The 26671-nt window shown below is 44.0% G+C and overlaps 1 protein-coding gene across 4 annotated transcripts in view; it reads right to left on the bottom strand.

The window, feature by feature from the left end:
- The window catches only part of CUL4A (cullin 4A), a 92529-nt gene that overhangs the window by 50185 nt on the left and 15673 nt on the right, over positions 1-26671 (bottom strand). For 3 of the 4 annotated variants that reach the window (XM_068268084.1, XM_068268083.1, XM_068268085.1), the window contains exons 3-7: positions 22114-22229; positions 18964-19067; positions 18310-18379; positions 6004-6077; positions 3785-3947 (exon numbers count right to left, since the gene is read on the bottom strand). In XM_068268084.1, coding sequence (XP_068124185.1) covers positions 3785-3947; positions 6004-6077; positions 18310-18379; positions 18964-19067; positions 22114-22229 — 527 coding nt within the window. The remainder of the gene's footprint in view (positions 1-3784; positions 3948-6003; positions 6078-18309; positions 18380-18963; positions 19068-22113; positions 22230-26671) is intronic. The other variant, XM_068268086.1, reaches the window with a different exon arrangement.

The following is a 26671-nucleotide window of genomic DNA, read 5'->3' as shown; positions in this document are numbered from 1 at the left end:
TCATTCACGAGTCACTAGTCTTTCGCATGTGTTTACTGTTCTTTTAAACAAAAGATATACAGTGCCAATGGGAATACAAGCTTGCTTAAAGGGATACTGTAGGGGGGGGGTCGGGGGAAAATGAGTTGAACTTTCCCAGGGCTTCTAACGGTCCCCCACAGACATCCTGTGCCCACGCAGCCACTCACCGATGCTCCGGCCCGCCTCCGGTTCACTTCTAGAATTACAGACTTTAAAGCCTGCATTGCTGTGTCCTTGTTCCCGCTGATGTCACCAGGAGCGTACTGCGCAGACACAGACTATACTAGGCCTGCGTAGTACGCTCCTGGTGACATCAGCGGGATGAGGACATGGCAACGCAGGCGCAGTGGTTTTTAGACTTTAAAGTCTGAACTTCCAGAAGTGAACGGGAGGCGGGGCCGGAGCATTGGGGAGTGGCTGCGCAGGCACAGGATGTCTGCGGGGGACCATTAGAAGCCCCGGGTAAGTTCAACTCATTTTCCCCCGACCCCCCTATTGTTGCCTGTATTCCATATCCATATGCATTTTACAAAGCACCAGAAGCAGAAAAAAACATATTTGAACACCCTGTGTAACCCGTTCAGTTACTAAAAAATAAGGAGCCTTTTAAACTTTTCAAAGCAAAAATCAGATAGCATGCGATTTGGCCATTATTAACGAGATACAGCATCGACATACATCATGTACTAAATTATTCAGGATGCCCAATTTTACATTAACTATCCTACCAGTAGTTTCAGCATCAGAAATGCTTTCCATATCTATATATTGCTGTATATTAGTATGCGATCTTAAGAGCCTCCAAAATCTCCTGTGCAAATGTAATCTTTTCTATCAGCCATTTTACAGATGGCATAACGTGCATGTGTAGGGAACCTTTGTTATTAATAGGAAAAACTCACACATGTTGCAGTCAGTGGAAATCAAGCCTTGACCTTCACAATTTTTCTGGAGAAGCAAATGCATTTCCCATAAAAACCTTTGGTGGAAATGCATCCAATCTGGACACCAAATGGGCCACTGGAGAGCATACTGCATTGTCCACTCTGACTGGCCACTGAAGATTTGACACATGTGGGGCCCAAAAGCCCAAGACAGTATTTACAAAGGCTTAACCTCTAATGCAGTGATAAGAGATAAGTGAAGCACTGCAATGTGGGAATAAAGCTGAGGCATGCTAATTCAGACATCCTATATACTAACAAAAGGTTGTCAGCCTGCATGAAACCTGTGAGTGGCAGCTTAGGGTCCTTTTAAATAAAATCAGTTGCTTTCAGTTATAACTGAAAGCAGGACTACTTCTATCCTTTTTGTCACCCCAGGCAAAGAGTCCTGTGTCAGCCACCCCCCCCCCTCCCATCCCCCCCCAAAAAAGAGAGACTAAAACCATGTGCCGTATAAGGTGAACAGAAGGAGGCACAAAGAGGGGGAAGGAGGAGGCACAAAGGGGGTAGAGAGGTAGAGGTGGCACGAGGGAACAAAAGGAGGCACTTGGGCTCAGAGGAATGCACATTACGGGAGAGGAGGCACAAGGGGACTCAAGGAGGCACAAGGGGACAGAGGGAGGCACAGGGGGACACAGTGGAGGCTGCCTGCAACTTACACTATCTGAACCTTATAATGTCTGCCCTCCAGGGACTGGCGATGCTGCTGCTCTTCAGGACACTAAATTTCCTATACACACACACACACAAAGCGGGTGATTGAACACCCGCTGGGGGAGTCTCGGTTTGGGGCTTAATCTGGGGTGTGGTGTCCCCAAGACCAATGGCACTCCAGGAAATGCCCATGACTGAAAGCACAACTGATGTCCATGTTTCCCTATGACCTCTTTCAAACTTTGGGATGGCAGCTTAGTGTGGGCAGTGTAATAAATATTTGTTGGTTGCTATGGGCAACAACACTACACCTTCGTTCGCCACTATATCACAGGAAGTGTGATAACTCGACACTCCTCACAGCAAACAGCATAGGAGATAGAACTTCTTAGACGTCGTCAAAGGTTCAGGAGTTTATTTGTAAAACAAATATACAGATGTGTTCATCAGCAATCTTATATCTTCGTTACATGTTAATAACGGCAAAGCAAACGGTCTGTAGAATCTTATGCGTTCTATGCAGACTTGGTCTATCCCTAGAAGATTAGACCAGGCTTTCTCTTTTGATACATCTATGCTAGTTGCACTTCGGCCTATATACAGCATACAGATAATGTAGAAGAAAAGTAGGAACAGAAGTGAGAAGTCATAGGTGAAAAGTCCCCTCGGGACCCATGTTGGCTATTCTTATACTAGCCTCTAAAGGGTTAAATGTGACATCATCCAGCAGGGATGGTCTAGTCTCCATCGCATGCAATTGGCTGATAAGAGCATGCGATGGATGACCCTATCCGCGCCTGCTCCGATGGGACAAGCCAAATATGGCGTTTCCTCTACTTGTACCCAGAAATTAGGTAAAATGTTCCCTGGCTATTGTTTACCTTTAGGAAATATGAAAACACTCGATGTTTACAGTAAAGTCTGCCTGGATGTCTGTACATCATGGACAGATAAGCACTCTGGCCTTGTGTGAGACACGGGACCATGTTCCACAGTGCTTCTAGAATTGCCTCTCTCTAAGAGAAGAAATGATCCTTAAAGGGAAGATCCACGGTACACACACACACACACAAAAAAAAAAAATACTAATCCACTTACCTGAGGCTTCCTCCAGCCCGTGGCAGGCAGGACGTGGCCTCGACGCCGCTCCGCAGGCTCCCGGTCTTCTCCGGTGCCGCACCCGACCTGGCCAGGCCGGCTTCCAGGTCGGGCTCCTGTGCGCTCCAACGTGCGTCTCACGTCTTCGCGCTGAAGTCATCGGACGTCCTCCAGGCTGTACTGCGCAGGCGCAGTAGTTCTGTGCCTACGCAGTACAGCCTGGAGAACATCCGATGACGTCAGCGCGAGACGCACATTGGAGCGCACAAGACCCCGACCTGGAAGCTGGCCTGGCCAGGTCGGGTGCGCCACAGGAGACAACTGGGAGCCTGCGGAGCGACATCGAGGGCACGTCCTGCCTGCCACGGGCTGTAGGAAGCCCCAGATAACTGGATTAGTATATTTTATTTTTTTTTACCGTGAACCCTCCCTTTAAAGAGACACTGCAGAGCAAATCCTTTTACTAACCTAGTTAGGTAAAGTAACTGAAGCCTACGAATTCAAGCATATCATACTTAAATTCTAACAGGCAGCGGCTTAGTGCAGTGCACGATTCATTGAGAAATGGGGGTTCCCTGGTAAAGAAGAACAACCTAGGTGTACTAGATGTTGTAATTGGAGTGGCCAGCAGCCACAGGAATGTTGTGCAGATGTGTGCAGCAGTTTTTATTTGGCTGTATTTCTTTAAACCTTTCCTTTGCCAAAAGGTTTGCTTTTTGGCCTATACTGCTGCACCCTATGACAGTTTAGTAATACACATGGCAGATTTTTGACCTTTTCCAGTTGCTTCAATAATAACGTCTACTTTTGCAAACCAAAACTTCTATGTGAAATTAGATTGATCTGTGGAACCACGCTCCCATTTACTGTAGGCTTTGTTTTAGAATTTCCTCAGCAGACACTTCAGCTTTTCCCAGCACAAGAAACTTCACTATCTCTACCTAAAATGCTACATTAACCCATGATCGTGTGTTGCCAATCTCTTGACATTCCATTTTATTTACAAAAGTCATTATTATTCATCAGTAGTAACATCAGACTGGTATTAACAAGAGTTGCTCACTCACTTGTAAGTCAGACAGCATTCCAAGTAAGCTTCTTAGCAAGCTTCGATCCACAGCCTCTCCATTACGCTCTCTCCCAATGAGGAGGAGGATGCCATCAATGGTCTTTGTCTGAACTAGCTTGTCACTTATAACATGACTGCGAAATAACTCCAAACCCATATCCCTGAATAAACAAGGGAAAATAATTGTATGTCTATAAATAAGCATTTCAAATTTGTTTTAAGTACAACCAAAGCACAATCAAAATGAAAACCAATAGACTACAGTAGTCCTGTACAGCAAGACCTGGTTGGCTAAAGTTTGAGGAAGAATCTTCAGGCGCATAGGTACAAAAAGAGACTGTAGTGTACCTAGGACAGGCAAGCAAGTGCACATGTTTATGTCTATGAAGAGGGGAAAAGGGAGGCGTGGCTAAAAAGTTCATTCTGCTGTGTACCTTCACAGTTTTCACAGCTGACGTATTTCGCATTATCTCATAAGACAGACCAGGCAATTCTCTGTGCTTGTACCATAATACTGAGAGAGCATCTGATCATCAAGCATCCCCATCTGCAATGGGGATATCATAAATGATCCAGCAAAACCGAACTGAATGAATTAAAATTGTCTCCTATTAATTGCTAAGGCCATGCAATACTCCCCTGAATTATATCAGATCATAGTCAGGGTTGCCAAAAGGTTCGTAAATTAGTGGTTGAGCAACTGCTGTTGCATGCAATAAATCTAATGCTGGGAATACACCATGAGTTTTTTCGGCACATAGATGGCTCGATAGACATTTCCGACAGGCCCGATCTGATTTCGATTGTTTTTTCTGATCGATTTTTTCATAGAAGTGAATGGAACTCGATCAGGAAAACGATCGGAAAATCTATTGGAAGAATGATCGGAGAGTAAATCTGCTGAAAAAAACGTATCGTATATTCCCAACATAAGAGCATCAGAGAAAGGGACATGCTGGGTACCTGCATGAAACTGCAGTTACTCAACTGCTATTGTTCTTAAAGCGGACCCAAACCAAACATTTTTTTAATTCAAAATACTTAGTTGCACCACACTGACACATACAAAGATAAAAAAAAACACTCCTTCAAGCCTATGAGCATTTCAGTGCATACTTTTCACCCTTCTCTTTTCATAACTAGGGTTATACAGGTGGCAGCCATTAGCAATTCCTCCTTTGCTGGACACCATTTACTCCACCAGTTTGCCGGATTCTGTCCCGGCAATATGAAAGGAAGGGAGGTGTTCCTCCAATAAATGTAAAATATTTTATATGTCATCATGCAGCTGAAAAAAGGCTGCTATTTATTATTATAATTTTGAAAATAGATTTTATTTCTGAAATCTTGTATTTTTAATTTGGGTCCACTTTAACCTTCAGCAACACCCACGAAAGCTCTGTAACACATTAGATAAAAGTCACTTGAAACATCCGACAAACAATAGATTTTGCCATTTTGGTTCATTGTAGAAAATGTACCGGTAGCTAAATGATGACAACGAGCGACTAATGTTGGGTATTCTGCTCGATCAAACTGGCGGATCAATTCAAATGACTACTGGGCAGATATCGTATAAATTACATTGTTCCAGAACATGCCTGCATGTCAACATAGTCATCGTGTGTGTGTGTGTGTGTGTGTGTGTGTGTGTGTGTGTGTGTGTGTGTGTGTGTGTGTGTGTGTGTGTGTGTGTGTGTGTGTGTGTGTGTGTGTGTGTGTGTGTGTGTGTGTGTGTGTGTGTGTGTGTGTGTGTGTGTGTGTGTGTGTGTGTGTGTGTGTGTGTGTGTGTGTGTGTGTGTGTTTACAACGTTGCTTAAAGCACGCCTGTGAATTATTAAAAAATCATATACTTACCTCGAGAGGGGGGAGCCGCTAGATACGAATAAGGATTCCCCCATCTCCCTCAGCCAGCCCGATCCCACATTGGCTCGCCTGAACAGCACATGCCAATAATATTGACATTGGAGCTCCTGCGCAGTCACAGTATCAGCTTCCCCTTGGGCTTAGGCAGAAATAGCCAAGCCCGATTGGTTCCGCTCTACTGCACAGGCAGCTCGCTCCGGCTCTAGGTTTGCTGGACAACTTATGATATCCCCATTGACAATGGCTGAAAATCTCAGGAGAAGCCAGGATATCAGGCCCGGTCTGACTTTGTTTACAGACTCACCGTATCTCAGCAAATTTAGAAATGGATTTACTTACTCTGTCACTTACCATATGGAGGGAAGCATGGAGTTTTGAAGCACATAGGTTCGATCCAAGAATAAGAATATGCTCCGGATCATAATCTAAGGAAACAAACATTCCTCACTCAGTAATTCCGCATAATAAAATAAATAGAGTGAGGGATGGTCCTTTGCAACATGTAGGTTTAAAATACAGCACGCATACAGTAATTCCTACTGACACAGCACTGCAGATACTAAGTTACCAACAACACCATCAGAGCACTGTGACAGATCGGTTTGGGATGGAAATGGATGTAAAATACTTGACTGGATTTTATTATTTATAATTTTTTTTTTTACAATAATTTTCATTGAAATTTCAAAAATAAATACAAACATCTGATATGTTACATACTGCTGTGATTGATATTGGTATCCAGGAGGAAGTTGCCTTAGAGAGTCTATTTGAATGCTATAATAATTCCATACCTTACAATTGCACATATCAGAAGCAGACATTTGTTTAAAGATATAACTCTATTATTCTATAATATAAAAAAAAAAAAAACATTAACAAAAAAAATAACTATAAACCGCATAAAAGTATGTACCTATGAATGCTCATAGAACATTTCTACCTATAAATGTTGTTCGAATGAGGCTGTTGGTGCTTCTATAATAAGGAATGAAAGGCTTTCCCTTCTGGATGACTTCCAGTGTGGTGCCCGTGGTGTTCCCATGAACTCATATCAGCCAGATTGGTAATTGTATTACACAGGGCGACTTTTTCTGCTGAATGCAGCTGCTGACTTTGAGAAAAAGTCGCCCTGTGTAATACAATGTAACTATGGAAAGATGGATATCATTTTAAAGCTCTCTTTCTCCTCTTTCTGACGACCCCTAAATCGTCGCCCTATGCCTTTTAGTTTTCTCTATTTTCGCGATCGAAATCGCGACCGCTGCAATTTCAATCACGAAAATAGTGAAAACTAAAAGGCGTAGGGCGGCAGTTTATATATCATTGGAAAGAGGAGAAAGAGAGCTTTAAAATGATATGCATCTTTCCATAGTTTCTGCCCTGCTCGGAGTCCCTTTAAAGGGAACTAAGCAGCTCCTGGGTTTAAATAGCTGAAAGGGCTGCCATGTTTCAGGAGTTCAAACCCCTGCTGCTTTTACAGTGCAATTATTTAGGCTGGGTGTGAAATTCTTTAAGTGTGGCTAAGGTTTTCCTTTTGAAGTACAATGGGGAAGACTCTGGGTTTGTTTGTGGTCAATTAAGTCTAATGAGGTGATTCCTTATCTGCCTTCCATCATCTGTTGCTCTGCGTCCGCAGTCCTTTCACGGTCGGAAGAAGTGTCTGTTTTAACCCTTAAAGAGAGTCTGAAGCGAGAATAAATATCGCTTCAGAGCTTATATTCAGCAGGGGCATGTGTGCCCTTGCTAAAACGCCGCTATCCCGCGGCTAAACGGGGGTCCCTTACCTCCCAAATCCCCTCGTGGAGTCCCGGGGATCTCTTCCTGGTGAGGCAGGGCTAATGGCCGCAACCCTGCCTCCATGCGCGTCTATCAACGCGCATCTCCGCCTCTCCCTCGCCCCTCTCAGTCTTCCTTCGCTGAGAGGGGCGGGGGAGAGGCGGTGATGCGCCGCTGATAGACGGCGCTGAGAGGCAGGGCTGCAGCTGTTAGCCCTGCCTCAACTGCAGCAAAATCTACCACCAAGTTGGTAGCGGATTTTGCAGGGGGGGATTTGGGAGGTAAGGAACCCCCGTTTAGCCGCGGGATAGCTGCGTTTTATCAGGGGCACACATGCCCCTGCTGAATATAAGCTCTGAAGCGAGATTTATTCTCGCTTCAGTGTCTCTTTAAATGTAAAAAGATGAGGTAAAATAAAAGGTGTTTTTAATAATGAACCATATTTTTAGAATGCATTTTTAATTTGCTATAGAGCTGCCCTGGGTGTTAAAAATGATGCTCGGTTCACTTTAAGTGGTTAAGAATTGCTTTGAACATGTTGAAATCCTATGGCTTTAAGACTTGACATACGGTAGGTGAGTCAGAGGGTGCTGGAATGTGATCTAGGAGCATTAATAGTGCCAGTTGTTTGTAAGGGCAGGGGGACTTTTCTGCCTCTACAATCCCCTCGAAGGCAGTTTTGAGGTCTTATACCACCCTCCGTCGAGCTTCACAAAACAATTTCTCGATAACTTTGCCTTCTGGCTCCCACACATCCTCTCCTCTAACCTCCCCACCATCATCCTCGGGGATTTCAATATTCCCCTCGATGAACCCAAGGACTCTGTCGTGACCCAGCTACTTACCATAGCCAACTCACTTGGCCTAGTATAACACACCAACACCCCCACCCACACTGCAGGTCACACTCTCGACCTTATATTCACTAAATCCACCACCATTACTGACCTTGAAATTTCACCCTTCCCACCCTCAGACCATCACCTTCTCACCTTCAATCTCCTCACAGAAGGCACCTCCAAACTACCTGCCAATCCACCTGGTCGATGGCAGCGTGACCTACGCAAGCTCAACCCTAGTGTCCTTGCTGACCCCCTCCATGCCCTCTCCTCCACACTCCCCACCCTAACCTGTCCTAATCTTGCTGCAGCTCAGTATCGCTAAACTCTCTCATCAGCCCTAGAGGAAGCTGCTCCCCCAATATTCCGCCGCAACCGGCCTCCTAACCCCCCAGCCCTGGCGCACTACCCATACTTGCAAGCTCCAGAGGGTAACGCGCCACTAAATGGAAATAGAGGAAAACTCAACTTAACCAGGATTTCCTACAGTACAAGACTAACCTGCTGCAGTTCCACACTGCCCTGGCTGATGTGAAGCAGGAATACTTTACCGAGCTCATAGGAGCACAACCTTCCAACCCCTGGCGTCTTTTTGCCACTTTCAACTCCCTGACAGACAGATGAATAACAGCGCTCAAGGCTGTACCTGCAATGTAAGCCTACAGAGGCAATGCAAAGCCCCACTGAGCTAAATACATGCATTACATGCCTTGAATGCAAAGCAGATGCAAATGATGTACTAATTCTATGAATTGAATGCGAAGTGTGCAGATAGCTTATTAGAGGTGCTGCATATGTGAGCCGTTGGTCATTTCAGATGCAGCCTTTGTGGTATGCGCTGGCCCTCTCCTCGCTATGTACTAATTCTAATCTAAAAAATTTTTGAAAGTAAATTTGAAGCAATGAATGCAGCTAGCCAATAGTATACTTACGTTCAATTTGCACAGCAGGAGAGATGGCAGCGCTTTCAAACAGAAGCTTTACCTGAGTGATTTAGCTGCATGGATGCGCAGAGCTCCAGTATATGGACTACATTACACACCTAGCATTCAAAACAGGCAAAGGGGGGTGTTAGCTTCAGTAAATAATATGTGCACAGATTATTCCCTACTGGACTTCCCCACGGCGGTGACGTACCCCCTCGGGAAAGACCTAACACTAGTCTAGCGATAAAAACATAATATTCCTCAGCTGCTCATCATAAAATGGTATACACATTTCATCAGACAGACAGACAGATAAATGACAGCGCTCAAGGCTGCACCTGCAATGTAAGCCTACAGAGGCAATGCAAAGCCCCACTGAGCTAAATACATGCCTTGAATGCAAAGCAGAACACCCCCTTTGCCTGTTTTGAATGCTAGGTGTGTAATGCAGTCCATATACTGGAGCTCTGCGCATCCATGCAGCTAAATCACTCAGGTAAAGCTTTTGTTTGAAAGCACTGCCATCTCTCCCGCTGTGCAAATTGAACTTTCAACTCCCTGCTTAAAGGGAAGATCCACAGAGAGAGATAAAAAAAAAAATACTAATCCACTTACCTGGGGCTTCCTCAAGCCCGTGGCAGAACCTACTGCGCCTGCGCAGTACAGCCTGGAGGACATCCGATGACGTCAGCGCGACCAAGTGAGACGCACGTTGGAGCGCAGAGGAGCCCGACCTGAAAGCCGGCCCGGCCAGGTCGGGTGAGCCACCGGAGAAGACCGGGAGCCTCCGAGGGCACGTCCTGCATGCCACGGGCTGGAGGAAGCCCCAGGTAAGTGGATTAGTATTTTTTTTGTGCGTGAACCCTCCCTTTAAAACCACTCCCCCACCCCCCGTTTCTCCCTCTCTGCCACAGATTTAGCCACCCACTTCACCAACAAAATTATCTCCATCCGTCAGGAAATATCAAATTTTCAATCTTCACCTACCACCTCTTCCCATCCAGCTTCTCGTCCACCCTATCCTCACCTCCTTCACTCCTACTACCACTGAGGAAGTCAACCATCTACTGCAGACTTCCCATACCACTACCTCCCCCCTTGACCCCATCCCTTCTGATTTACTCCAGCCTCACTTCAAGGATTTGGCCCCAGTCCTCACTACCCTGTTTAACTTCTCCCTATCCACAGGCACCTTCCCCTCTGACTTCAAGCAGGCCACTGTACTACCCCTGCTCAAGAAACCCTCCCTCGACCCCTCACTACCCTCCAACTACCGCCCTATCTCCCTCCTCCCTTTTGCCTCAAAACTCCTTGAGCGTCTGGTTCACAAACGCCTGACCCAGTACCTCAATGCCAACTCACTGCTAGACCCACTGCAATCTGGATTTTGGCCTGTCCACTCAACCGAAACGGCTCTCACCAAAGTGGTCAATGACCTTGCCTTAGCTAAAGCTGAAGGTAAATACTCCATTCTCCTCCTCCTTGACCTTTCGCAGCTTTTGACACAGTAGATCATCCCCTACTCCTCCAGTCCCTCCAGTCCATGGGCATTCACGACCTCGCCCTGACCTGGCTTTCATTCTACCTCTCCAACTGCTCCTTCACAACTTCCTTTAATGAGTCCTCATCCACCCCCAACCAGCTCTCGGTGGGAGTCCCCCAAGGCTCGGTCCTTGGCCCCCTACTGTTCTCCCTTTACACATCCTCCATTGGCAAGGTTATCTCCTCCATGGGTTTTAACTATCATCTGTATGCAGATGACACCCAGATCTACCTCCACACCCCTGACATATTCCCCACTACCATGGACAAGGTCTCCTCCTGCCTATGGGCCATCTCCTCCTGGATGTCCTCTAGGTTCCTGAAACAAAATTTTGACAAAACGGAATTTATGATCTTCCCAACCCGGCAATCCCTGGACCTCCCAGATGTGCATGTCACTGTTAACCACACTACCATTCGCCCTACCTCTCAAGCCCGCTGTCTGGGTGTCACCCTGGACTCCGCACTCTCCTTCACCCCTCACATCCAAAACCTCACAAAGTCCTGCAACCTCCACCTTCATAACACCTGCAAGATCCGCCCTTTCCTGACCTCTGCCACCACCAAACTCCTCATCCATGCCCTCATAATTTCCCACCCTGACTACTGCAATACCCTTCTGTCTGGTCTCCGTATGACCCGAATTGCCCCGCTGCAGTCCGTCATGAATGCGGCAGCCAGAATTATCCACTCCTCCCATCGCTCCACCAGGGCGGCTCCCCTCCATGAATCCCTCCACTGGGTTCCTATCCAGTCCAGAATCAGATTGAAGATACTGTGTCTGACCTACAAATCCGTCCACAAAACCTGTCCAACCTACATTTCCGATCTTACTCAGAGGTACACAACTAGCCGCTCACTCCGCTCCTCCAATGAACTTCGCCTGACCGCCCCCCCCCCCCCCCCGCATCACCCAGTCCCATGCACGTCTCCAGGACTTCTCACGAGCTCCTCCAACACTATGGAACTCTCTACCTCCACCCATTAGGGCAGCCCCCTCCTTCAACATCTTCAAGAAGGCCCTCAAAACTCACCTTTTCACTCTGGCCTACCACCCCTCACAAGTGCTCCAAACCCACAGCTGAACTCTGGACCCCTTCCTTTCGTGTCCCTACCTCTCCCTCTAGATTGTAAGCCTTCGGGCAGGGTCCTCCTCCTTTTGTGTCCTACCTGATCATGCACCTCCATTACTGTGCACCCATGCTATGCATTTGAGTGAACCAAACTTGCCTAATCTCCATGCTCCCATCCAGTGACTGACCAAGCATTACCTTGTACTCATACTGTGCTGCATGATCTGGTTTTTCTTGTATTCCTGTATTGTCATATTGCTGTATGTCACCCCTAAATATTGGCTGTAACCTAAACTAATGTCCAGCGCTGCGTAATACAGTGATGTGAAAAACTATTTGCCCCCTTCCTGATTTCTTATTCTTTTGCATGTTTGTCACACTTAAATGTTTCTGCTCATCAAAAACCGTTAACTATTAGTCAAAGATAACATAATTGAACACAAAATGCAGTTTTAAATAATGGTTTTTATCATTTAGTGAGAAAAAAACCTACAAACCTACATGTCCCTGTGTGAAAAAGAAATTGCCCCCTGAACCTAATAACTGGTTGGGCCACCCTTAGCAGCAATAACTGCAATCAAGCGTTGCAACGAGTCTTTTACAGCGCTCTGGAGGAATTTTGGCCCACTCATCTTTGCAGAATTGTTGTAATTCAGCTTTAGTTGAGGGTTTTCTAGCATGAACCGCCTTTTTAAGGTCATGCCACAACATCTCAATAGGATTCAAGTCAGGACTTTGACTAGGCCACTCCAAAGTCTTCATTTTGTTTTTCTTCAGCCATTCAGAGGTGGATTTGCTGGTGTGTTTTGGGTCATTGTCCTGCTGCAGTACCCAAGATCGCTTCAGCTTGAGTTGACGAACAGATGGCCGGACATTCTCCTTCAGGATGTTTTGGTAGACAGTAGAATTCATGGTTCCATCTATCACAGCAAGCCTTCCAGGTCCTGAAGCAGCAAAACAACCCCAGACCATCACACTACCACCACATTTTACTGTTGGTATGATGTTCTTTTGCTAAAATGCTGTGTTACTTCTACACCAGTAACGGGACACGCACCTTCCAAAAAGTTCAACTTTTGTCTAGTCGGTCCACAAGGTATTTTCCCAAAAGCCTTGGCAATCATTGAGATGTTTTTTTTTGCAAAATTAAGACGAGCCTTAATGTTCTTTTTGCTTAAAAGTGGTTTGCGCCTTGGATATCTGCCATGCAGGCCATTTTTGCCCAGTCTCTTTCTTATGGTTGAGTCGTGAACACTGACCTTAATTGAGGCAAGTGAGGCCTGCAGTTCTTTAGATGTTGTCCTGGGGTCTTTTGTGGGGTAACAGTAAAAAAGGGCGCAGGAGGCTAGTGGACAAATCGGGCGCCGCCATTCACTCCCATAATAAATATCGTTTAATGGGCGCCCGATAGGAAAAAAGGGCGCCGGAGAAAAATAACGTTTTAAAAGCGGCGCCCGGAGACTTAGGGCTTGATTCACAAAGCGGTGCTAACCTCCTTAGCACGTCTAAAGTCTTTAGACATGCTAACCAGGGTGCTAAGTAGGTTAGCACCGAATTATCTGATTCAGAAATTTGGTGCTAACCTACTTAGCACCCTGGTTAGCACGTCTAAAGACTTTAGACGTACTAAGTAGGTTAGCACCGCTTTGTGAATCAAGCCCTTAATGTTTTATTACTGCTTCTCATGATTACACATTATTTAATGATTTATACATTTTTTAATATTATTTTTAAACGAAAAACAGTACAATATTTTTTTCAAACATTATTTTTAAACGAAAAACAGTACAATTTTTTTTTTACATTATTTTTAAACGAAAAAAACCGCACAATATGTTTTTGAAACGTTATTAATGCTTATCACAGGGGGGTCTTAGGTTTAGGCACCAACAGGGGGGTCTTAGGTTTAGGCACCAACAGGGGGGTCTTAGGTTTAGGCACCAACAGGGGGGTCTTAGGTTTAGGCACCAACAGGGGGGTCTTAGGTTTAGGCACCAACAGGGGGGTCTTAGGTTTAGGCACCAACAGGGGGGTCTTAGGCACCAACAGGGGGTCTTAGGTTTAGGCACCAACAGGGGGGGTCTTAGGTTTAGGCACCAACAGGGGGTCTTAGGTTTAGGCACCAACAGGGGGGTCTTAGGTTTAGGCACCAACAGGGGGGTCTTAGGTTTAGGCACTAACAGGGGGGTCTAGGGGTTAGGGGTAGGTACAGGGAGGGTTACTTAGGCACCAACAGGGGGGGTCTTAGGTTTAGGCATCAACAGGGGGGTCTAGGGGTTAGGGGTAGGTACAGGGAGGGTTACTTAGTAATTTTTTTTTAAACGTTATTATACGTTTCACTATTTAAATGAAAGATTAACGTTTTTACAATTGCCGATTTAATGCACATTATTTAATGATTTATAACTTTATAAAACATTAATTTTAAACGAAATACAGTACAATACATTTTTAAACGTTATCCATGCTTATCGTTTAAAACCCTACGCCCTTTTTTCCCAGCGCCCCTTTTTAACGTACGCCTTTTGTGGCCTCTTGGATGAGTTTTCTCTGCACTCTTGGGGTAATTTTGGTCGGCCGGCCACTCCTGGGAAGGTTCATCACTGTTCCATGTTTTTTGCCATTTGTTGATAATGGCTCTCACTGTGGTTCGCTGGAGTCCCAAAGCTTTAGAAATGGCTTTATAACCTTTACCAGACTGATAGATCTCAATTACTTTTGTTCTCATTTGTTCCCGAATCTCTTTGGATCTTGGCATGATGTCTAGCTTTTGAGGTGCTTTTGGTCTACTTCTCTGTGTCAGATAGCTCCTATTTAAGTGATTTCTTGATTGAAACAGGTGTGGCAGTAATCAGGCCTGGGGGTGACTACAGAAATTGAACTCAGGTGTGATAAACTACAGTTAAATTATTTTTTAACAAGGGGGGCAATCACTTTTTCACACAGGGCCATGTAGATTTGGAGTTTTTTTCTCACTAAATAATAAAAACCATCATTTAAAAGTGTATTTTGTGTTCAATTATGTTATCTTTGACTAATAGTTAACGGTTTTTGATGAGCAGAAACATTTAAGTGTGACAAACATGCAAAAGAATAAGAAATCAGGAAGGGGGCAAATAGTTTTTCACATCACTGTATGTTGGCGCTTTATAAATACCACAAATAAATAAATAAATAGGTTTACTACAAAATATCTCTGTTGTGCCGCTTATCAAATGGTGAAATACTTACAGTAATTTGGAAAGATTTTGCTTTCATTGCAATATGATGATATTACTAACAAAGTAAAATTTAGCAAAAATCCAGCACACCCCTACTAGGAAAATATTGTCATTAGTACATTCCCTCATAGTCCTCCCTTTTCATGTGCATGTTTAATAATAAAACTTTTTTTTTTCTTTTGCACAATGGTATAACAACATAAAAATGTGGTACTTTTTAAAGGGATACTGTAGGGGGGTCGGGGGAAAATGAGCTGAACTTACCCGGGGCTTCTAATGGTCCCTCGCAGACATCCTGTGTTGACGCAGCCACTCCCCAATGCTCCGGCCCCGCCTCCGGTTCACTTCTGGAATTTCTGACTTTAAAGTCAGAAAACCACTGCGCCTGCGTTGCCGTGTCCTCGCTTCCGCTGATGTCACCAGGAGTGTACTGCACAGACACAGACCATACTGGGCCTGCGCTGTGCGCTCTTGATGACATCAGCGGGATCGAGGACACGGCAACGCAGGCGCAGTGGTTTTCTGACTTTAAAGTCAGAAATTCCAGAAGTGAACCGGAGGCGGGCCGGAGCATTGGGGAGTGGCTGCGCGGGCACAGGATGTCTGCGGGGGACCATTAGAAGCCCCGGGTAAGTTCAGCTCATTTTCCCCCGACCCCCCTACAGTATCCCTTTTAGTATAGGTTTTAAGTAATAATTTTCCGTATTAGCTGCCATATAAGACGCACTTTTTCTCTTCAAAAAATGGGTAGAAGTCTCTGCGTCTTATACGGCAAAGGCAGGGAATCCCAGACATACGAATGCCTGCCAATACAAACCGCAGACCCGCCGGCATGTTGGGGATTCCCTGCCTGTGTGCACAGTTAACCGCTCCCCCTCTCCCCCTTGTGTCTCCTGCCCCCCTCGGGTGTAGCGTGTGTAGCAGCTGCTTACCTATCCATGCGCCTGCGAGGATTGCAGACCTCCGCGCTCCCCCCGCTAGCCTCTGCTGCAGGAACATGGATTGGGAAAGAAGCTGCTACACACATTACACCCAGAGGGCTAGGAGACACAAAGGGGAGGGAGGCAGGAAGAAATAGAAGGACACATGGGAATTCAGGAGGACACATAGGAGAGGACACATGGTGATTCAGGAAACACAGAGGATGACACATGGGGATACAGGACACATGGATGGGACACAGGAGGACACATGGGGGAGATATATAGGGATACAGAAACAGAGGAGGACACATGAGGATTCAGGACACATGAGGACACATGGGGGGGGGGGGGCACAGGAAGACACATGGGGGGACACAGGAGGACTTATGGGCAGACATGGGGGACACAGGACGACACATGGAGGACACCATTTGAGGGAGAACATGTACAAGATGCTCTTGAAACATGGAGGCACCAGGTTAAGTACACACACACACACACACACACACACACACACACACACACACACACACACGTATATACAGTACAGACCAAAAGTTTGGACATACCTCATTCAAAGTTTTCTTTATTTTCATGACTATACACATTGTAGATTCACACTGGAGGCATCCAAACTATGAATCAACACATATGGAATTATAGTACATAACCAAAAAGTGTGAAACAACTGAAAATATGTCATATTCTAGGTTCTTTAAAGTAGCCACCTTTTGTTTTGATTACTGCTTTGCACACTCTCTTGGCATTCTCTTGATGAGCCTTCAAGAGGTAGTCACCTGAAATGGTTTTCCAACAGTCTTGAAGGAGTTCCCAGAGATGCTTAGCACTTGTTGGTCCTTTTGCCTTCACTCTGCGGTCCAGCTCACCCCTAACCATCTCGATTGGGTTCAGGTGACTGTGGAGGCCAGGTCATCTGGTGCAGCACCCCATAACTCTCCTTCCTGGTCAAATAGCCCTTACACAGCCTGGAGGTGTGTTTGGGGTCATTGTCCTGTTGAAAAATAAATGATGGCCCAACTAAACGCAAACCGGATGGAATAGCATGCCGCTGCAAGATGCTGTGGCAGCCATGCTGGTTCAGTATGGCTTCAATTTTGAATTAATCCCCAACAGTGTCACCAGCAAAGCACCCCCACACCATCACACCTCCTCCTCCATGCTTCACGGTGGGAACCCGGCATGTAGAGACCATCCGTTCACCTTTTCTGCGTCGCACAAAGACACGGTGGTTGGAACCAAAAATCTCAAATTTGGACTCGGACCAAAGCACAGATTTCCACTGGTCTAATGTCCATTCCTTGTATTCATTAGCCCAAACAAGTCTCTTCTGCTTGTTGCCTGTCCTTAGCAGTGGTTTCCTAGCAGATATTCTACCATGAAGGCCTGATTCACAGAGTCTCCTCTTAACAGTTGTTCTAGAGATGTGTCTGCTGCTAGAATCTAATCTCTAATCTGAGCTGCTGTTAACTTGCGATTTCTGAGGCTGGTGACTCGGATGAACTTATCCTCCACAGCAGAGGTGACTCTTGGGCTTCCTTCCCTGGGGCGGTCCGCATGTGAGCCAGTTTCTTTGTAGTGTTTGATGGTTTTTGAGACTGCACTTGGGGTCACTTTCAAAGTTTTCCCAATTTTTCGGACTGACTGACCTTCATTTCTTAAAGTAATGATGGCCACTTGTTTTCTTTACTTAGCTGCTTTTTTCTTGCCATAATACAAATTCTAACAGCCTATTCAGTAGGACTATCAGTTGTAACCACCTGACTTCTCCACAATGCATTTGATGGTCCCAATCCCATTTATAAGGCAATAAATCCCACTTATTAAACCTGACAGGGCACACCTGTGAAGTAAAACCATTTCAGGTGACAACCTCTTGAAGCTCAAGAGAATGCCAAGAGTGTGCAAAGCAGTAATCAAAGCAAAAGGTGGCTACTTTGAAGAACCTAGAATATGACATATTTTCTGTTTCACACTTTTTGGTTATGTACTATACTTCCACGTGTGTTAATTCATGGTTTGAATGCCTTCAGTGTGAATCTTCATAGTCATGAAAATAAAGAAAACCCTTTCAATGAGAAGGTGTGTCCAAACCTTTGGTCTGTACTGTATGTATATATATATGTATATATATATATATATATATATATATATATATATATATATATATATATATATATATATATATATATACACGCACAAAATTGTTTACTTTTTTCCCCGCTACCGGTATTTGCCAGTATACAAATAAAGTCTTAACTGTGTTGCTAAATATGTTTTCTATAGATTTGGTACAATTCCCAATACAGTGTTTCTAGTGCATGGTACAAACTTACCATTTGTCTACAGTGATCTTTCCAGCACAAGTTCACCTTTCTTAAAAATAAAAAGCTATCAAGAGATTCTGTACAACACGAATTAAGGAAATTATTTCAGCAATGTTTTGAGCTGTGGTAAAATCCTATTCAGCAGTTAGTAAATCGTACCATTAGTGACAGATACAAATTAAAGAGGGCATTTCTGTATTAGTTCATGGCTTGCCTAAATTTAGCGTGGTGAAAATGTTTCAAGCTGAAAAGTGTAACTAGAAAGAGAATACTGAACATTAACAACAAAAATGTAATATACTGAAACAAAATTATAGGCTGTACAAATCATCATATGTAAACTGGAAACAAATATTAATTCTGATTCAGATAGTTGTAGGACATTTAAAAGAAGCAAAGTAATCATGATCTGCAAACATGGTGAATCACTGTCCAACTATACTGGCCCAGCCTCCAGTGGGATTAGTGTCCACGAGTAAAGTATTTATTCACAGCTGCCTTTGTCCATTTCAACCCACATACACGCGTTTCCAAAGCCTAGGGTTCCTAGTCATCTGATACCCAAGTCAGCAGCTAAATCTATCATTGCATGTCTATAATACTAAGACAAAGCTTACACTACATACTTAATCTTTATACATGAAAAAAAAATGTAAAGGATATTCCCTGAATTGATGAATCTGAGCCTTCATATGCTCCTCACATACTTGGCGTAGCTGTTTGTACAGTGTGTTAGAGACTTTGTAGGAACACAAATTTTCTACAGCCTAGAAATAAAGACAAGATTAAGAACACATTCCACCTAATGTGCACCTGAAGTGACAAAGAGATAAACATTGGTAAATGAGTACTTGTACAACTAACAGATTGTCTGAAGTCTTTTTCTGTTTTCCAGTACAGCAAGCGTTAACCCCACCCCCAAATTGTTACCTATGCAAATGAGACTGTCAAACAGCTTGTTGAATTTAAAACCAGTTTCCTGAAAAGTAAATAGAAGCCAAAGCCTTTTCATCTGCCTGATAATGTTTCAGTGCTGTAAAATTCCAACGGCTATCACTTTTATTTGTTTTGCAGCTCAAAGGTGGGCAATAACAATACAAGTTTACGAACAGTTATTTGTATGAACAATCAGAAATGATTGTTTGGGACCACTAATGGACAAAAATCTAACCAATGTAATCAGAAAATTGGATCAATTTCATCAATCTGATCACATTGGTTAAAAGATTTTTGTCTGTTAGTGGTCCCAAACAATAATTTCTGATTGTTCATACAAATAATCATTTGTAAATTACATTGTATCCTTAGCGGCCACTTAAAGCAGATTTTATATCAGACTGCCATGACTGCTGTTCAGAATACTTTTTCCTGACTACTGTGCTAATCCACTGCACTACTATGCTAATCCACTGATCAGGTATTAACTTCACTAGCTGCATGCTTGTTCCAAACTGCTCAGACACTACTGAAGCCAAAGAACAACAAGACATGGATGACATGGAAGCCTCCATAACCCTTTCTGACAATGGCCTCAATTCACTAAGCTTATCTCCTGTCTTCAATAACGTTTCTAGAGTTGTTACCATGGTGATAAGGCATGTAGTATTCAGGAAACATTTTACCTCAGGCAAACCTAAAGTTAACTCTTCTGTCTTTAAGTTAACTCTCCAATCCTTAAAATAACTCCAGAGTTAAAGACAGGCTGTTAACTGCGTGTGAAAATAACTACAGAGGAGGTAAATTAACTACAGAGGAGGTCAATTAACTACAGAGGAGGTAACGTAAGGAATGAAGAGATAAGATAACTCTCTCACTGTGTGGAGGTAAGTTTTCACTTGCCTTATTATCTCCAGCATGATCTTAGTGAATTGAGGCCATTGTCTTCTTTAAAATCAGGTAGAGCACTCCAACTCCCTCCACAAACCTATTGCATACAAACAAATAAGCATACACAGGCCATAAAATGACACACTTACCGTTTATACTCTGGTATAAAAGTCCACCCGTGTAGAAGTCAACCCTCCCCCCCCCTCCTTCCACCACCATGATGCAGAAGGCGCATTAGGAGCGTGGTTTTATCTACAGTTGCCTCCTCTCTTTCCTGGCAGCCATCTTCCCATCTCTCTTGCAGCTCTGTACTTGCTGCTAGGGGTCAAGGCTTCACTGACATGTGACCACAGAGAAACCTGGACATTTAGTGGCAAGTACAGAGCTGCATCCTCTTCTCATTGCTGGCAGCCATCTTCCCATCTCCCTTGCACCTCAGTACTTGCTGCTAGAGATCCAGGCCTCACTGCAGTTACATGACAGCTCTTATCCTACATTACAGCTGTCATCCTTATATACCAATAATAACCATTAGGGCCCGTTCACACTGCACGCGTTTCCAGCCGCGTTCTGGAAACGCGTGCAGGTGGCCGACACGCACGACATCAGACATTGCATAGAGTGCAATGTCTGATGTTCACACAGCATGCGTTCCGGACCTGTGCGGTCCGGGAACGCATGCTGCACGCAGATTTTACAAAAACGCGCGGCTGTCCCATTCACTTTTCAGTGATGGGATCAGCCACGCAACGCACACGAACGCGGATGGCGTGCGTTCGTACGCGTTGCGTTCCGCATGCGTGGCCGTCCGCGTTTTGCAGTCTGAACGGGCCCTTAGGGTTTTATCATGCTGCCCAATTGTCACAAAATTGGACTGATCAATAAACCCTTTGCCGAGCACCTAATGCTGATAGGCGTCGGGAAGGTGGCAGCCTAGGACCGCCTAACGCCGGTGTCAAGAGCGATGGGCGGAGATTAGCTGGGATCGCACACACCAATGCGTGCGCATCCCGGCTTAAGTGACAGAGCGGAGCTCCCTCAAAAGTCTGCCAGCAGACTGAAAAAAGAAAAGAAACAGTCGTTTCTTTTCATTGTACAGCGCTGCGATCTAATGCAGCACTGTACTAGAGACAGCCCTGTCACTAGGCGGTCCCCTGGAAGGGAAAGACAAAGGACGCTCTCATAGGCTGATACCTATGAGAGACTATCCTGCTGATTGGATCTCGGGGGGAGGGAGGGAGGAAAAAACAATAGTCTACTTTCTTAAAAAATAAATACATTAATAAAAAAAATAATAATACTGCCTGCAGCAGCGATCAGAGCCCACCAACAGAAAGCTATGTTAAAGGGCAGAAAAGGAGGGGGGGGGGGGGGGAAGATTCATTTGTGTGCTACCTTGTATGGCTCTGCAGCGAGCTGTTAAAGCTGCAGAGCACTGAATTATAAAAAAATAGCCTGGTCACTAGCAAAATTACTTGCAAATTGTCTCTGGTTAACTAACATTTTATATCAATTATTATTTAGGTACTTTTCCATACTCTATAAATGATTCAATCCTATGTCTTTGTGTAAAATGCAACACTGCTGAGCAAAGTATAGTGAGCTCATTTTATCTCTTAAATTTGAATGGCATAGATGAACTAGTCATAGATAACTCATATCTATAGCTATATCTGCTGCCGCTTCGGGAAAGGGAATAACTAGGTAGTCAAGCGCTCTCCCTTCTGCAGCAGCCTATTGAGGGGGAGGGAGTCTGTCAGTCCTCCTAAAGGAAGACCAGCTTGCAGGCCCTCCACCTATGAAAGCACAAGTTGATTGGTCCCTTATTTTCAGAAATAAATTATGCACTCTTAAATAATAATCATTAGGCATACGACAGATTTTGGTGGTCTCTTTCACAATGACCATAATGCATGTAACTGGAAAAGCACATGTAAGAAACAGCTACCAGACACTGTCACACAGGAGTATAGTGAATGTTTATACCTGATACAGTTCTTCCAAGTTGTACTTTATGGAAGTGCTACTTTCTATGGCGTTTACTGCTTCATGGAGCTTCTGCCATGTATCCTGAGTGTAATTATCAGGCAGCTTTGGTTTATCTGTAAATGGCAGTACCAAAATCATTATAACATCCTAAAGCACACCTGCTCAAATATTGCACTTTACACAATAAGATCTGAGCGCTAATGTATAAAATAAAAAAACTAGAGAGATGTTAAATGAGATGGCTAAACACGGTGGATGTGTAAAAAGGTACATAGACCTAAACACGTCATGATATACTATACACAACTATTGAAAATGTGAACTCTACCTGTCCTTAAAGAGAATCTGTATTGTTAAAATCGCACAAAAGTAAACATACCAGTGCGTTAGGGCACATCTCCTATTACCCTCTGTCACAATTTCGCCGCTCCCCGCCGCATTAAAAGTATTCAAAAACAGTTTTAAAAAGTTTGTTTATAAACAAACAAAATGGCCACCAAAACAGGAAGTAGGTTGATGTACAGTATGTCCACACATAGAAAATACATCCATACACAAGCAGGCTGTATACAGCGTTCCTTTTGAATCTCAAGAGATCATTTGTGTGTTTCTTTCCCCCTGTAGCTCTCACTCACTGAAGAGTTACAGGCTGATTGTTTCTTCCTGCAGACAGCTCTGCCCATGTCTGTAATACACACACACACACACACACACACACACACACACACACACACACACACACACACACACACACACACACACACACACACACACACACACACACACACACACACGTGTGCATAGAGGGGCCTGGAGGGGGGCATGCATGGCAGATCAACACTGAAGAGTTGGCAACCTTCCAAACACAGGGCGACAAGTCCGACAGGGGAAAGATAAGCTGATTTATTACAGAGAGGGTGATAGTAGAAAGTGCTGCAGTAAGCCAGAGCACATTAGAATAGGTTTAGGAACTTGTAGGATGGTAGAAAACCGGATGAAATTTTTGTTAGAGTCTCTTTAATGAATTGACCCGACACACCACTCATTAAAGACACTCTAAAGTCTCCAAAAAATGAGGTTCTAGCATAATTGCCCCTCCAAAAACGTTGCATCCCAGCGGTTGAAAACTCCCTGGGGCACATCACGGGGCTCCTTTCGTATAGAGGCAGAGCTATGCCTCTAAACGCGTCCATCAGCACGGATCGCTGCCTCTCCCGGCCCCTCTCAGTCTTCCTTCACTGAGAGGGGCGGGGAGAGGCGGCGATCAGCGCTGATTGACGCGCATGGAGGCAGAGCTACAGCCCAAAGCTCTGCCTCCTTAGATTTTTTATCCGAGTTTTCAGCTGCACGGATGCGCCGTTTTAGGAGCGGCAATTATGTTAAAGATGTTTTTAAAGTAATAACCTCATTTTTAGGAGACTTCAGAGTCTATTTAACACACTTCAGTTCAATAACCAGGGCTGTGGAGTCGGTACAAAAATCTTCCGACTCCAACTACTCCGTTTATGAAACCACCGACTCCAACTCCAGGTACCCAAAATGGCTTCGACTCCAACTCCTCGACTCCGACTCCTTAGTCTAATACTTACCAGGGCTGTGGATTTTAAACAAAATCATCCGACTCCAACTCCTCGGTTTATGAAATCACAGACTCCGATACCCAAAATTGCTCTGACTTCTCAACTCTGACTCCAACGCTCTGTCAATAACATCACAAACATTTCTAAGCATGCACTAGTGAGTTGGCCATCATGCTCATTATAGGATAAGCAAGTTAGCCAAGTAACTAATGAATGTTTAGATGAGCCAAGAAACTGTACAGTGCACAGATTTCTATAGCAACAAACTGCCTCCAAGTAAGCAGAAAAATAAAAGCAATGTAATACACAAATGTGCTATTCAAAAATCATGAGTGGGCATATTTATTAATAGCCAGCCAAAGCAGCTGATTGTCTCCTGATAGCAGTTCATCTAATTCTTGCACAACTACACTGGAAGCCTGGATGACCGAATCACAGACAGTGGCACTGTGACCTGGTTAACCACTTGAGGACCTAGGGCTTTCTACCCCTTAAGGACCGGCCACTTTTTTTCCATTCAGACCACTGCAGCTTTCACGGTTTATTGCTCGCTCATACAACCTACCACCTAAATGAATTTTGGCTTCTTTTCTTGTCACTAATAAAGCTTTCTTTTGGTGCTATTTGATTGCTCCTGCGATTTTTACTTTTTATTATATTCATCAAAAAAGACATGAATTTTGGCAAAAAAATGATTTTTTTAACTTTCTGTGCTGACATTTTTCAAATAAAGTAAAATTTCTGTATACATGCAGCGCGAAAAATGTGGACAAACATGTTTTGGATAAAAAAAACCCCATTCAGTGTATATTTATTGGTTTGGGTAAAAGTTATAGCGTTTACAAACTATGATGCCAAAAGTGAATTTTCCCATTTTCAAGCATCTCTGACTTTTCTGACCACCTGTCATGTTTCATGAGGGGCTAGAATTCCAGGATAGTATAAATACCCCCCAAATGACCCCATTTTGGAAAGAAGACATCCCAAAGTATTCACTGAGAGGCATAATGAGTTCATAGAAGATATTATTTTTTGTCACAAGTAAGCGGAAAATGACACTTTGTGACCAAAAAAAAAAAAAAAAAGTTTCCATTTCTTCTAACTTGCGACAAAAAAAAAAAGAAATCTGCCACGGACTCACCATGCCCCTCTCTGAATACCTTGAAGGGTCTACTTTCCAAAATGGGTCATTTGTGGGGTGTGTTTACTGTCCTGACATTTTGGGGGGTGCTAAATTGTAAGCACCCCTGTAAAGCCTAAAGGTGCTCATTGAACTTTGGACCTCTTAGCGCAGTTAGGCTGCAAAAAAGTGCCACACATGTGGTATTGCCATACTCAGGAGAAGTAGTATAATGTGTTTTGGGGTGTATTTTACACATACCCATGCTGGGTGGGAGAAATATCTCTGTAAATGACAATTTTTTAATTTTTTTTACACACAATTGTCCATTTACAGAGATCTTTCTCCCACTCAGCATGGGTATGTGTAAAAATACACCCCAAAACACATTATACTACTTCTCCTGAGTACGGAGATACCACATGTGTGGCACTTTTTTGCACCCTAACTGCACTAAAGGGCCCAAAGTCCAATGAGTACCTTTAGGATTTCACAGGTCATTTTGAGAAATTTCGTTTTAAGACTATTCCTCACGGTTTAGGGCCCCTAAAATGCCAGGGCAGTATAGGAACCCCACAAATGACCCCATTTTAGAAAGAAGACATCCCAAGGTATTCCGTTAGGAGTATGGTGAGTTCATAGAAGATTTTATTTTTGTCACAAGTTAGCGGAAAATGACACTTTGTGAAAAAACACAATTAAAATCAATTTCCGCTAACTTGTGACAAAAAATAAAATCTTCTATGAACTCGCTATACTACTAACGGAATACCTTGGGGTGTCTTCTTTCTAAAATGGGGTCATTTGTGGGGTTCCTATACTGCCCTGGCATTTTAGGGGCCCTAAACCGTGAGGAGTAGTCTTGAAACGAAATTTCTCAAAATGACCTGTGAAATCCTAAAGGTACTCATTGGACTTTGGACCCTTTAGCGCAGTTAGGGTGCAAAAAAGTGCCACACGTGGTATCGCCGTACTCGGGAGAAGTAGTACAATGTGTTTTGGGGTGTATTTTTACACATACCCATGCTGGGTGGGAGAAATACCTCTGTAAATGGACAATTGTGTGTAAAAAAATCAAAAGATTGTCATTTACAGAGGTATTTCTCCCACCCAGCATGGGTATGTGTAAAAATACACCCCAAAACACATTATACTACTTCTCCCGAGTACGGCGATACCACATGTGTGGCACTTTTTTGCACCCTAACTGCACTAAGGGGCCCAAAGTTCAATGAGTACCTTTAGGATTTCACAGGTCATTTTTGTTTCAAGACTACTCCTCACGGTTTAGGGCCCCTAAAATGCCAGGGCAGTATAGGAACCCCACTAATGACCCCATTTTAGAAAGAAGACACCCCAAGGTATTCCGTTAGGAGTATGGTGAGTTCATAGAAGTTTTTATTTTTTTGTCACAAGTTAGCGGAAATTGATTTTAATTGTTTTTTTTCACAAAGTGTCATTTTCCGCTAACTTGTGACAAAAAATAAAATCTTCAATGAACTCACCATACTCCGTACGGAATACCTTTGGGTGTCTTCTTTCTAGAATGGGGTCATTTGTGGGGTTCCTATACTGCCCTGGCATTTTAGGGGCCCTAAACCGTGAGGAGTAGTCTTGAAACCAAATGTCGCAAAATGACCTGTGAAATCCTAAAGGTACTCATTGGACTTTGGGCCCCTTAGCGTACTTAGGGTGTAAAAAAGTGCCACACATGTGGTACCGCCGTACTCAGGAGAAGTAGTATAATGCGTTTTGGGGTGTATTTTTACACATACCCATGCTAAGTGGGAGAAATATCTCTGTAAATGACAATTGTTTGATTTTTTTACACACAATTGTCCATTTACATAGAAAT

Source organism: Hyperolius riggenbachi, chromosome 2 (genome assembly GCF_040937935.1).
Source record: "Hyperolius riggenbachi isolate aHypRig1 chromosome 2, aHypRig1.pri, whole genome shotgun sequence".
Taxonomy (NCBI): Eukaryota; Metazoa; Chordata; class Amphibia; order Anura; family Hyperoliidae; genus Hyperolius; species Hyperolius riggenbachi.
Note: the sequence above shows the minus strand (reverse complement) of the source record. Positions and strands in the feature narration are given on the sequence as shown.